We start from the raw sequence: 12,258 nt of genomic DNA, 5'->3' as shown, positions 1-12,258 counted from the left end.
ATTATCCCCATAGCAACAGATTACTGCAGCCACTGGTTTCCATAGAAACAGGAGGAGTGGGGAGGGTGAGCAAAGAGCCAGGAGCAGAATGCTGAATCACTACAGTAAAGCTGAAAGACACTGCATGCACCTGCTAGCATAAATGAGCATTAAGCCAGGGTGATGATTTTTATAAATCAGAAGGTATCTTTATTTTTCCTTTTGTAGCTACTTAAACGAGATCGAGGTCAACACGTTCTCTATACGACTTTTCGATTGTTTTTAATTTTTGAAATTGAAGGTTTTTGTTTCTCACCTCAAGCTGCTCGTCCTCCAGCAGTTTTATCACCAGGCCGCGCACATCTTTCACTGCTCTGTGATCGCTCATGAATGTGAACAGGTTATAAAAAACCATGATTTGGAGGTATGTGAGCACCGTGTAGCGGGCATGCCAAGAGCTGCTACCAGCAATCTGCAACACAACAACAGACAGACATTAGTATGCTAAATGAGGTCTTTGATTGACAAGAGGAACAATGGCTGCCCAGGACTGATGGACGGTTAAGGTCATGGTAATCGTTCTTTGATTGTGAGAAAATCAATGGTACATTTAATCATGTGTTTATATTACCTTATAACACAGGTGTCAAACTGGTTCCAGAAAGGGCCGTGTGGCTGCAGGTCTTCTTTCCAACCAAGCAATAGCACACCAGACTACAGTCATCTCATCAAGTGAGTCCAATCTGAACATGATGACTTGATGAGATGACTGGAGTCTGGTGTGCTATTGCTTGGTTACAGCTCAACATTTTGAGATTGAAATGTTTTAAAACTGATTTGTTCCTGTTTTTTCCTCTGGCTATTTCTTACTCTGATTCATACCTAATGGAGATCTCCTGCAGAGATCTGCTGCTTACAGCATGCTAAATGCCTAAAATTCAATAGCAAAGCTTTACTTTAAAAATCCTGAGCCTTTACTTATAAATGTAGAACAACAGTTTTGGCCTCTAGAAGACTTACCTCTTTCAGAACATTAAGGACCATGGGGATCTGATCAGTGTAGAGGAGTCCCTGAGACATTAGAGACAGACACGTCTTTGCATCCCTCTTCAGCTCATCGTAACTGTCATCATTTTCAACTGGAGCAATCTGGAGACATTAACAGAGAGACTGAAAGACAGATCTATCTCCGCTGCAAATGTTTATGAGGATAAGCTCAAAGTTGGGTGATGACATAATGGTCAAAAGTATTTTTCTACCTTGAAGAGGAGAGGAAGCAGCTGTAGTTGTTCTGGGACGGCCGTGGTGAAAGAGCGACCAGCACTTGCAATCAACCACTTTAGCACTGTTGTAATGAAAGACGGATAGATTTAAATACAGCCAACCAGCTCTGAATGATGATTTCTCTCATAATTAAATCGTTTTTAGGTTGTTATTAGATCCTAATGTTGAGGAGATGGATAAACATACCCGTTTTTAGTAACTTTATTGCTTGAGTTCTCTCATCCTGCTCCCCCACTTCATTCTCCTCAATGACGTGGTTCTGGATTTCCTCGTCACCCTCTGTGAGCGGTTTAAGCTTCACCAGGATTCGCTCGGTGAAATCTGAGATGCGTGGGGAGGTGGTTGGCTGTGTGAAAGGCAAGTTGACATCGATCATGAAGATGTATGTCAGCACGCTGGAAGGAAAGCAAAATGAGATAAGATGAGATTAGCGTATCAATCATTTTTTTTCCACTATGAATGAATAGAGCAAAAGAGGAATTAAAAAAATCCTCACCTTCCGATGCGTTCTCGTACATTCTTGTACACTTGTGTGAGTTTGGGCTCCAGATACTGAAGCAATCTGTGCAAAAGCTCAGGTACACGCCACTCCTGCTGGGCTAGACCTCCTTGCAGCACATAGAGACGACTAGAGAGACAGAAAAACGTCCATAGTAATTTTTTCTGGCTCAGAAATTCCAGATATTAAAGACAGCAGTATTCAAGCAGGACATTTTGTCAATACTATTTACTACAGGGAACCAGTAGGGGGCAATCTAGAGTTCAGTTTCTTGATCAAGGATATATGTTAACCTGCTGTTTTTCACACACACAAAAATAAAATCAATTAATTATGGTCTGGTGTATTTTCTCCTTCAGAGATTAATGGCTGCACGACAATGTATTGTAAGAGAAAATTAAATTTTAACTGATACAAAAAGGACAGGGAACACTTTACATCAATGTGGCATATCTTCAGCGTTGTCCTCCTGAGTACATCCTATCTACAAAGATTTACATTTTATATTCTTTATAATCTTTATATTTATAAATACTTTTAAATGCGTGTGGTGCCATCAATCCTGGACATCTCCACAGAGAAATGGAATAACTCCCTGTTTTCTAGCCTAAAAACAGTAAATTCAAGCTTCAAATGACTGGTGTACACGCAGTAATTTAGGACACATATCAAACCAGTAGAACTATATTCTTAATGGCTGTATAAAATGTGGTAACGAAGAGAGGACACTTGTGTGATAGGGTGAAGAGCTTCAAGCTTTTTGGAGACAAATAACTATAATTGTTTTATATTTGAGCGCAAAATTCCCCTCGCTTATAATATGCATTTACATATCACACTGGTTTTAACTGTGATGAAAAAAGAAAAGCAAACTTAACTTGTCAACTGACCTTTTTATGACTTGTTAAAGACTTTGATTTGTCAAAACTGAATTGTTAATTGAGTGGATGGATTTTAGGCTGGGGGAGGGTTATATTTAATTATGTTTGATTTATTTGTGGGTCAGTGTTGTTTGTGTTGTAATGTTTTTGTGCCTGGAGAGGCACATCATATATCAACCTGTGACAGTTTAGTTTTCACAGCTGAAATCTTTGTGCTTACCAGGCATCTACAAAAGAGCCTCCTTCTCCATTGACGGGAGATTCCATGAGCATCTCGAACAGCCGATGAAGCTTACGTGGGTCTCTGCTCTCCTGAGAGCCAAAAAACAAACAAACAACCAAGTTGAGTACAATTAGTGATGGCATGATGGAAGAACAATGATGTTTTGATTAAAAAATTCTTACACAGGCTGTGGCGATGCAGGTACCCCAGTCTGCATAGGTTTCTATTGTGATGTTTGACAAAGCAGTGCGAAGCAAAGGACACAACAGATCCCAAAGGCTCTCAACCTGCCAATAGAATTTTATTGTTTAAGAAATGCAAGGAAAACACAGTTGAATGGTCCCACATTTAATTGCACACCTATAAAATATTCAAAAAGTCTTTTGAGGATTTTGTAAACATTTGAATTGGTGTGTTTTCTTAAAACACACAGAGCTTGCTCCCAGTGCAGGCTGGACTCCTTTAGGGTTGTCCCTTATCATTAATTTTTTTTGTGCTACATGAACAGGATCTCTATGTGTATTGATTGAGAAGATGGTGTCTGCTTTATAAACATTAAAGTATTTTCTTTATGCAGATGATTTAGTTGAGTTTAGAGCAGAGAGTGAAGCATCTATCAAGATTAATAACCAGAAATGCAAGGTTTCCTTCCTCGGGGTTTGGTCGGCCTACACCTGGCTCAAAGGTTCTAAAGTAATGAGGTTTTTTGCTCATGAGTAATGCCATGATGGAAAGAGATGAGCTCTGCTCTGCAGAACTGAGCCAATAATCTTTCAAAGACACTACTTTAAAAAAATACTCAGTTTACTGGTCTGTCTACATTCTGATCCTCATCAATGTGTCAACAGAATTAGATCGTGACTAAGATTGTGATGCTGAATACAAGTGTCTGAAATGAGCTTCCTCTGTAAGGTGGCTGAACTCAACCTTACTGTTAAGGTGAAGAGCTCTAGAACCCCTGAGGTCCGAGTAGAGAGGCTGCTCATCTGTATGACTGCTAAAGAGGTTTGGGAAACTGATGGCCACACCTGTCTTTGGATGCTGTGGTTGCACATCCCACTGGCAGGAGGTCTGGTGACACACCCAGAACTTCCAAGTGTGCTATATAATCTACTTATTCTCACAATCTGACCTCAGCTGAGTGGCAGATGATGATGGATGGATTATAGTTGGCCAAGAAGAATAAAACAGATCAGAAATATTAAGCTACTGAAGTTGTTTGACAGATACCTTTGAAAAGCTCCAGTGTTTGCAGCCTCTTATCAATCCTGAGATGATCTCAGCAACACAACGCTGCTTGCTCTCATGTGAGTCTGACACCAGGCGTTCCATGTGCGGCTGCAACACTGGCAGAAAGGCATCCCCAAAGTTCCGGAACAATCCCTGGAAAGGTTAAGCGAGGACAATTAGCTTCTGAGTTATATGTTTTGATGTGTATCCCTTCTCTTTGAGTCGGATCTCACCTTGAACAAACAGAATCTGCGAGGGCTGAACTTGTCTTTTCCCTTACGATCCTCAAGAGAGAGAAACTCAATGAACTGGTTGATGAACACTGGGTCAGTGAAATGATCAAAGATGATCAGTTCCCGCTGGAGAAAGGGGAATAAAAATTTATTTTACTTAACAACACCAATATCATCCCTAAATGAACCATGTGTTAATGCACAAACCTCAGTCATTTCTGTTTTGCTCAGATTCTGTGTGGGCTGCTCCTCTTTAGGTGCATAGATCATAATTTTTCTACAGACCAAAAAAGGAGTGAATATAAAGACTGAAATGCTAAATAAATGAATAAAATAACAAAACAGAAGGGAGAACTAAGACATTTAAATGGGAACCTTGGCCAGCAGTAGTATCCCCAGTGAGTCTTTTCCACAAAAACACACTGTTCCCACTCTTCCTGTGTCTGTGGAAGGTTGCTGCTGTTATACTGGAGCCAATGGTTGTCTGGACGGTCTCCTGCTACAATCTTACTAAGCTCCGTCGTCTCACCTAAAAATAAACAGATGACTTTACTCCAAGCTGCATTCAAAACAAGATTTATAAAATATACATAAGAAAACTAGACAAAACAAACTTACAGCTCTTAGAAAGCTCACTTGGGCTGACTGGGACTTTCTTATGTGGTCTTTTTATTTGCTTCATGATTCCAGCCACAGCTGATATTGCCACCTAATGAAAAATACAAATGTTTTACAAGATACCAATGAGCACAATTTCTAGGGGCCTTCTCGGGGATGTGTCCCACCTTTCGGACGTAGAGGGAATCATGGTTGAGACTTTTCACAAAGAAAGTAACAGCTGCAGGTGGGAGCTGTTGGTCATCTCGCAGCAACAATGACAGAAAGCCAATAGAAATGTGCTCAAACTTCCAAGGCCTACAGCAATAAATGGAAAATGGTTAATGGCAGGAATGAGGAAATGGAGAGGAATTTCTCAGAAGTAGATTACAACAACCTACAGGTTTCTGTTGCTGAGGGAGTCTATCAGATCCCCAATGAGGCCTTTGTATTTCCTGGAAAAAAAATACAAAGGAAAATTAGCCTCCCAGCTTAGCAAAAAATTGCTTCATCAACAGTTTAAAAAAACTTGCTGATTTGGAACGGAGTTTGAGATCCAAGAGAAAGTGACTGGGGATCAAAACCAGCTGATTGTCAGCTTAATTAGTCAGTAAGAAAGCAAAAAAAAAAAACACATTTTAATGATCAGGTAATGCAGGGAGCCAATTAATGTGAGCATTCTTAACAGTAGCACTACTATTCAGTACGGATGTAGTTAACGAGTGAAAATTTAGTTAGCCATTTTGATAAATGAGACATTGGAAGTGACAGGAAGGATAGAGAGAGGGACGAAGCTGTAAATTGAATTTAAAACTTACTCAACAGCTTCAGCGTTTTTCAGCTTCTGTCGTTTAAGACCCTCCTCTGCTTGCTCCTCAGAGGGCACAGCCTCGGCCGGGGAAGGATTTCCCATAGTCATCAGTAGTTTGGCCACAGCACAACACTCCTCTGGTATCTAAGGGGACAAAATAAAGGTAATGTCAATGATATTCTTTCAAACAGACTACTTTAAAGAAAGGAGTGATGGACCACACAGCACAGCCAAAAAGCCTTTACCATGCCACATAATGGGTAATAGTGCCGGCTACAGAAATGCTAAAGATTCTCAAATTCCTTCCACCTGTAGTAATGTTTCAGCCTTAGCTAAAAAAATATAGCTTGACGACCCATTTACCATTACAATATTCATATGAAGAACTTTTCCTCTTTTGTTTCCAGACATTAAACTATATGTCCCAACTATCCGGCATGAGAGTTAGCATTTCAGCCACTAAATAAATATAGACTCCACGAATGTCTGACACGTAAGATCATGTATTCATCCCAGCAGTCCTTTATATTTGTGCAGGTCTACCATCTGCTTAAATGGTCCAGTGATGAGATACTATAAAAAATGAACCATGATAAAACTATCTGATCAACATGTTTCAAATTGTATCATATTGACTTTATAAAGAAAGCTTCCAAAGAAAGCAGAAGGTTTGATTGGTGCAGGGTTACAGAGGTGGATGCTCTGCAGTGCTGTCTAATGAGACGCACCGTTTACGCAGTTATGTAATTTTTTCACAAAGCTCTATGGCATGGTGTTTTTTTTCCAACGCGCACACAAAAAAAAAATATTTTTACAGAAATCCTATCGTTTTTTAGATCAGTAATTGCAGCAAGCAGCACTACAAGATTACTGAACTCCACTGTTGAAGACTTAAATTGAACCATTTCCAGTATCAATCATGTGCTTCAAAATAAACCCATTGGTTTAAGATGCTTCAAAATACATTAATAGGTTTTTTTTTCAAACTAAAATCCAACATTAACTGTGAGATGCTTTATTAAAAAAAACATAATCATCTTTTTTCTAACATCTACATTTTTTCCTAACATTTAGGCATTGGAAGACTTTAAACAAGCAACATCAATGAACCAAGGAGGAAAGAGTAAGTTATAAAGGTTGAGAGTAATGATCTAGATATGAACAAGAAATTATTAGAGTCACAATTAATTTAGAGCCTCATAAATCTCAACAATTAATATCAAAATGTTTTAATGGCAAATGATTTGGAAATTGGAAAGGTTATAATAGTAATCAGTAGGAACTTACAGAGAAGTCAATGCCGATAGTCTCATACTGCCGATGGATTTTGTCTGCAAGGTCATCAAAAAGCCTCACGATGGAAGGCTTTTCCAGAGACATGGCTGAGCTGAGGCCAGAACGTACAATACCAGGCCAGGTGAGAGCAATGCAATCCCAGTCATGCAGATTAGCCAGACACACTCCGCTGTGATTCCCAAGCAGACAGTACAATGCACCCTGGAAGACATCATTTTTACAATCAGATTTGATTAATTTTCAAACATATACCAGGGACACACTTGTTTGGGAACTTTAGTGCAATAGAGAAGAAAAGGACATACTTTGAACTGCTGCTGAGTGACACGGCTGTTGTCCGGGTTGAGAAACTCGAGGACGTGTGGGATCAGGTCCCTGCAGCAGAAGTTGTAGGTTCCCAGTGCTGTGAACAACACGCTTTGAGCTCTGCTGCGTATCTGAAAAGCATTAAAAGACAGAATTTATCTCCTGTTCTTAAAGAGTATGATAAAAACAAATTCAATGAAACGTATTCAAAAAAAAAAAAAAAAAAAAAAAACAACTCACAAGGACAAGGCCTTGTTACATAGAAAATGTAATAGTTGGTGAATAAAAAGAGCCCAATAAGACCAACCTGACTGTATGTGCTTGTGGAAAGCCGGAGCAGGTCTTTCATCAGCTCCTGATGAGTGGTCCTATACTGACATCCTTCCACTGTCAGTTTCCTCAGCTACAAAGATAAATACTTTAATACTCAAACAGTGCTGAGAAATGAAAACAAAATGTAGATGAAACCTTCTTAGAAAAACAATCCTACTGTATGTTGCTAGAAGGTGTCTATATCAGAGGTAAGGTCATGACATAATGAGGCATTTCTGGACAGTGGTTTTATTATGACATCAAATTTTAAACATTCAATTAAAAGCTGCTTTTAGTTGGAAACATTTAATTGTTTTTGCAACCAGACAGCAACATGATTCAGAAAGTATACCAAAAACCGCTTAATAGGACTGGATGTTTTGCTTTGTTCAAATACAGTTTGAAAATTAACATTTTATTTATAATTCAAGAGTCCCTGATTTAAAAAAAAAATCAAAACACCTCCTTTTGAAAAGACTGCAATATATATGAAGGCCAAGAAGTGTCAAAAATTGAAGAACTATATCAGAAATTGTATACATATATAATATAATAAATAGCAGAGATGCACCAGTCCAATATGAATATTTATATCTGCCCAAATATTGAACAAAGTGGGGTATCGGGGAAAAATGGGCCCGACCAGAAAGGAAAAATGCAGTCGGTTTGTATGATAAATCTAAGTTAGGTCATAAATGTTATGTTTTTTTAACAGCACTAGTGGCTCGTTTTTTTGACAGTAGGCTGACAGGAAAGGGGGTATGAGAAAGGGGGGAGACATGCAACAAATGACCACAGGTCGGCCACGTCGAGGAGTAAGGCCTCCGTACATGTGTCGTGCGCACCAACCACTGCACCACCAAAGCTTGTTAAAAAATCTTTTGAGCAGCAGAAACCTTTTGCACTTAATGGGCTGAAGTTGAAACTTTAAATTTACTACTTTGTTTTCAGGATGGAATTTGTCCTGTTAACACAGTTTACTATATTTATGACATCCTTTTTAGACCTTATACTAATATCAAGTTGCCTTTTTGGGATATACACATGTACATTTATACATATCCTAATTGGTTACAGAGAGGAGTTTATGATGGCATCTTTAATGATTCAACTGTCCTCCCCACCCCTCAGGTTAAGAGTCTGGGTGTCATCCTAGACAGCACCCTCTCCTTCCAGTCCCACATTAACAACATCACCCGGTCTGCCTACTTCCATCTGCGTAACATCTCTCGTCTCCGTCCCTCCCTCACTCCCCAAACTACCGCCATTCTTGTTCACAGTCTCATCACTTCACGCATCAATTACTGTAACTCACTTCTTTTTGGCCTTCCAAACAAGTCCCTCCAGAAACTACAGCTCCTCCAAAACTCTGCAGCACGCCTGATCACTCGGACCCCCATTTCTCATCATATCACTCCCATCCTGCAACAACTCCACTGGCTCCCCATCAAACAAAGAATCATCTTCAAACTCCTCCTAACTACATTCAAGGCCCTCCACAGCTTGGCTCCATCTTACATCTCAGATCTCCTTCACGTTAAAACCCCCATCCGCTCCCTAAGATCCTCCCACTCCTTCCAGCTCTCCGTTCCCTCGGCCCGTCTGGTCACAATGGGGAACCGGGCATTTAGTCGCTCTGCTCCCCACCTCTGGAACTACCTCCCTCCGGATCTCCGTACTCTGGACTCCTTCCCTCTTTTCAAATCCAGACTCAAAACTTTCCTGTTCAGACAGTCTTATCCCATCTAGTTCTTACGCATCACTTCAATATTGTTCTCTTCCTTTTCTTCCTTTGGTTTTATTTTACTTCCTGCTGTTTTGTTTTCTGTGGCATCTTTATGCTTGTACTTTTTAGCTTCCTGTTTTTAATGTTTTTATCTGCCTGTACAGTGTCCTTGGGTGTTGTGATAAGGCGCTTTCAAATAAAATGTATTATTATTATCATTTAAAAAAAATCAACAGTAAGATGGAAGAATTAAAGCAAACGGAGCTCTGGTATCAGAAAGATAGCGGAATCTACAGATACAGAAAATATGAGGACCAGTGCCTCATAAATGAGTTTGGAAAAGTATCATCACAAGATGCTAACCAGGATTGTATTTACAGCTGTAACACTTTCCTTTAGCCTTACCTCATGCTGGAGCATGACTCTGTCGATGAGCAGAGCTCTGATGTGCTGTTTTCTACCAAAAAGCTGCATATGAAACAAGATGTTATTCATTTCAAATCAGTCAATGTGTATAATGACTCTAAATATTGTATTCTGCAGTGAATCCTCCTCTAATCTAGCAGTAGGACATGAAACACAGAAGCTAAAACTAGACTCACTCTGTTTTCCATAGATTTCTTTACAAGGTTGAAGCTCTTCCAGCGAGAGTCAAACTCGTGCTTGTGAGAACCTTTAAAGTGCAAAAGATCACTGATGATCTGAAAAGCATCAAAATAATAATCAGTTAGTACAGCAGACCTGTGCATAAAAAAAAACTATACTTAAGATAGAAAATAGGACTTAAATTTAGTCAAAGACAAAATACACTAGAGTTGGACAATACGGCCAAGACGTATATCCCAATATATTCTTTATTTAAATTGAGACAATATAATTTTGATGTGAATATAAACAAAATAAAACCCTCAAAAATACTAAGAATGCCCGCAACAGCTGCCTGCCCAAACGTAGGACCTATATTTTGTCATGTGTATAAAACTCCTCTATTATAACATTTTAGAAATATATACTTTAAATAAACAAAACACATCAAACTACATTCAATTGTCAATTTGTGTCAAATGTTGTAATTATAGACTGCAATTTATGTCGACATTTGGAAAATGTTATATCGCTGTTACTGAATAAAAATAAATATTATTTTCCAGCCCTAAAATACATCCAATAAGTAAAAACCTGAAAGAACAACAATATTCGGATGTAATCAAGACACATATTTGGATCATATAGTGGAAGAGGTCAATTGAAAGTAAATAAATTGACTTTTAGAAGGATAGCATATCTAGAGTGAAAATCAGAGATCAAATATGGTGGATTGAGCAGCAGCTGGAGTCTCTGATGGCTGGTCAACAACATGAATGAAGGAATCCCTTATAGACATGATGTACTATTTTACCATTGCCCAACAGTTTGATAAGGATGCATTTTGGATATGTACACATCTTTATTTAACAGCTATGCAATATGCGGGGAAACTAACTGGGTCATGGAAAAGTCTGTACCCTATAAATCACCAGTGTGAAAGTATCAGTGGTAATACAATCTGTTTTGACTAATCCTCCAGAACCATCATTGACAAAAAATATCAGAACACCCAGGCTTTTTGTCATAGTATTCTTCGGGTAATATACCTTCAGAACAAGAAATGAAAGGAGAAGGTGGTGTATTTATTATTAAGTTACACAGACCTTTATGATGTTAATGTCTCTGTAATTACATCCTGATCAGATTTCAGGTCCATTCTGTTTTAGCTATTTTTCTCATTTTAAAAAAGCCACGACTGTGTCTTTAGCCAATACTTCAGTCTTTTTTCTGATGATTAATTTGACTTTCTGCCAACCTTGATGATGGAGAAAAGAGACTTTGTGTCATCTTCAGAGTGCTCCAGAATGTGATCTGTAGAGAAATAAACAACTTAAAATACAACAGGTTTCCTAGAACAGCTTTAGTAAAATACAAGAAAGATAAATACTTACGCAGCAGTTTTCTCATCACATTACAAATAGCATCTCTGTAGTTCTCTCTTGTGTCATCTACAAATAAAAAGAATAGGCGGGATGAGAATTGAACAGTAAACCATTTCATTTGGAAAATCTGTCCTGTAGTCTTTGTGAGACAGTGACATACCATAATCCATTCCTGTGTAAAGGATAGTCTCATCCAGATTCACCATGCTGTGAACTCTGGGAGAAATAAAAAGATTTTCAATTATTAATTAATCATTTTAGAAATTAACTTGAGAGAGAAAGGTGAAGTTTCACACTTTGAGATGGAAGCAAATGCTCAAGTTAAGACATTTGATTAAAACTAATTTTGAAATTAAGATATTTTTCTTTGTAAAACGTTTATTTAAAAAAAAAAAAAAATGAGAGCTCACAGGTCAGAGATGGGCTCTCCTTTCAGTGGAGGCATCAGACTTCCTGCTCCCAGGAGGCAGTGCTGAACAATGGTGAGGCTTTGTAGGACGTCATCTCTGGAAAACACATCAACATTAACATGCCTGTTTATTGTGACAACATATCGTACATTTACTTCATTTACACAAAAAAAACAATGGAGAACACAACCAGACCGAGTGTTTTTCACCTGCTCATCTCCTGTTCTCCTTTTGAAAATCTCTGCAAGCGCTGAAGTTCAGGCTGAAGAAGAAGGTCCAGCAAATAAAAAGCCAAGGAAATCTCTTCAACACTGGGGACGTGCCACCGGATATCCAAATTCCATAAATCTCCAGGGCGACCCCAGTCCTACAGGGACCAAAAAGCATTTTGTCAAAATTTTACAATTCCTCTTTCTGAGTAGCCTGTAGTGTCTATGGAAACACTCCTGAGAGATTTTTTCCAAGAAAGCCCTTTCAGTATATATAAACATGCTATTTATA

General features: G+C 38.7%; 1 protein-coding gene across 2 annotated transcripts in view; it reads right to left on the bottom strand.

Moving 5' to 3' along the window:
• The window catches only part of psme4a (proteasome activator subunit 4a), a 29,937-nt gene that overhangs the window by 2,619 nt on the left and 15,060 nt on the right, over window positions 1-12,258 (bottom strand). For both annotated transcript variants that reach the window (XM_038296371.1, XM_038296373.1), the window contains 25 exons: window positions 11,967-12,124; window positions 11,758-11,853; window positions 11,508-11,563; window positions 11,357-11,413; window positions 11,221-11,276; window positions 9,980-10,078; window positions 9,783-9,845; window positions 7,647-7,742; window positions 7,339-7,470; window positions 7,025-7,234; window positions 5,745-5,881; window positions 5,328-5,381; window positions 5,115-5,244; window positions 4,948-5,038; window positions 4,705-4,858; window positions 4,537-4,606; window positions 4,330-4,455; window positions 4,097-4,249; window positions 3,049-3,153; window positions 2,864-2,955; window positions 1,760-1,891; window positions 1,450-1,658; window positions 1,239-1,324; window positions 1,000-1,128; window positions 296-451 (listed from right to left, as the gene is read on the bottom strand). In XM_038296371.1, the coding sequence (XP_038152299.1) occupies window positions 296-451; window positions 1,000-1,128; window positions 1,239-1,324; window positions 1,450-1,658; window positions 1,760-1,891; window positions 2,864-2,955; window positions 3,049-3,153; window positions 4,097-4,249; window positions 4,330-4,455; window positions 4,537-4,606; window positions 4,705-4,858; window positions 4,948-5,038; window positions 5,115-5,244; window positions 5,328-5,381; window positions 5,745-5,881; window positions 7,025-7,234; window positions 7,339-7,470; window positions 7,647-7,742; window positions 9,783-9,845; window positions 9,980-10,078; window positions 11,221-11,276; window positions 11,357-11,413; window positions 11,508-11,563; window positions 11,758-11,853; window positions 11,967-12,124 (2,847 nt within the window). The remainder of the gene's footprint in view (window positions 1-295; window positions 452-999; window positions 1,129-1,238; window positions 1,325-1,449; window positions 1,659-1,759; window positions 1,892-2,863; window positions 2,956-3,048; window positions 3,154-4,096; window positions 4,250-4,329; window positions 4,456-4,536; window positions 4,607-4,704; window positions 4,859-4,947; window positions 5,039-5,114; window positions 5,245-5,327; window positions 5,382-5,744; window positions 5,882-7,024; window positions 7,235-7,338; window positions 7,471-7,646; window positions 7,743-9,782; window positions 9,846-9,979; window positions 10,079-11,220; window positions 11,277-11,356; window positions 11,414-11,507; window positions 11,564-11,757; window positions 11,854-11,966; window positions 12,125-12,258) is intronic.

The sequence above is a fragment of the Cyprinodon tularosa genome, unplaced genomic scaffold, assembly GCF_016077235.1.
Source record: "Cyprinodon tularosa strain WSP-4 unplaced genomic scaffold, ASM1607723v1 ctg37, whole genome shotgun sequence".
NCBI lineage: Eukaryota > Metazoa > Chordata > Actinopteri > Cyprinodontiformes > Cyprinodontidae > Cyprinodon > Cyprinodon tularosa.
Note: the sequence above shows the minus strand (reverse complement) of the source record. Positions and strands in the feature narration are given on the sequence as shown.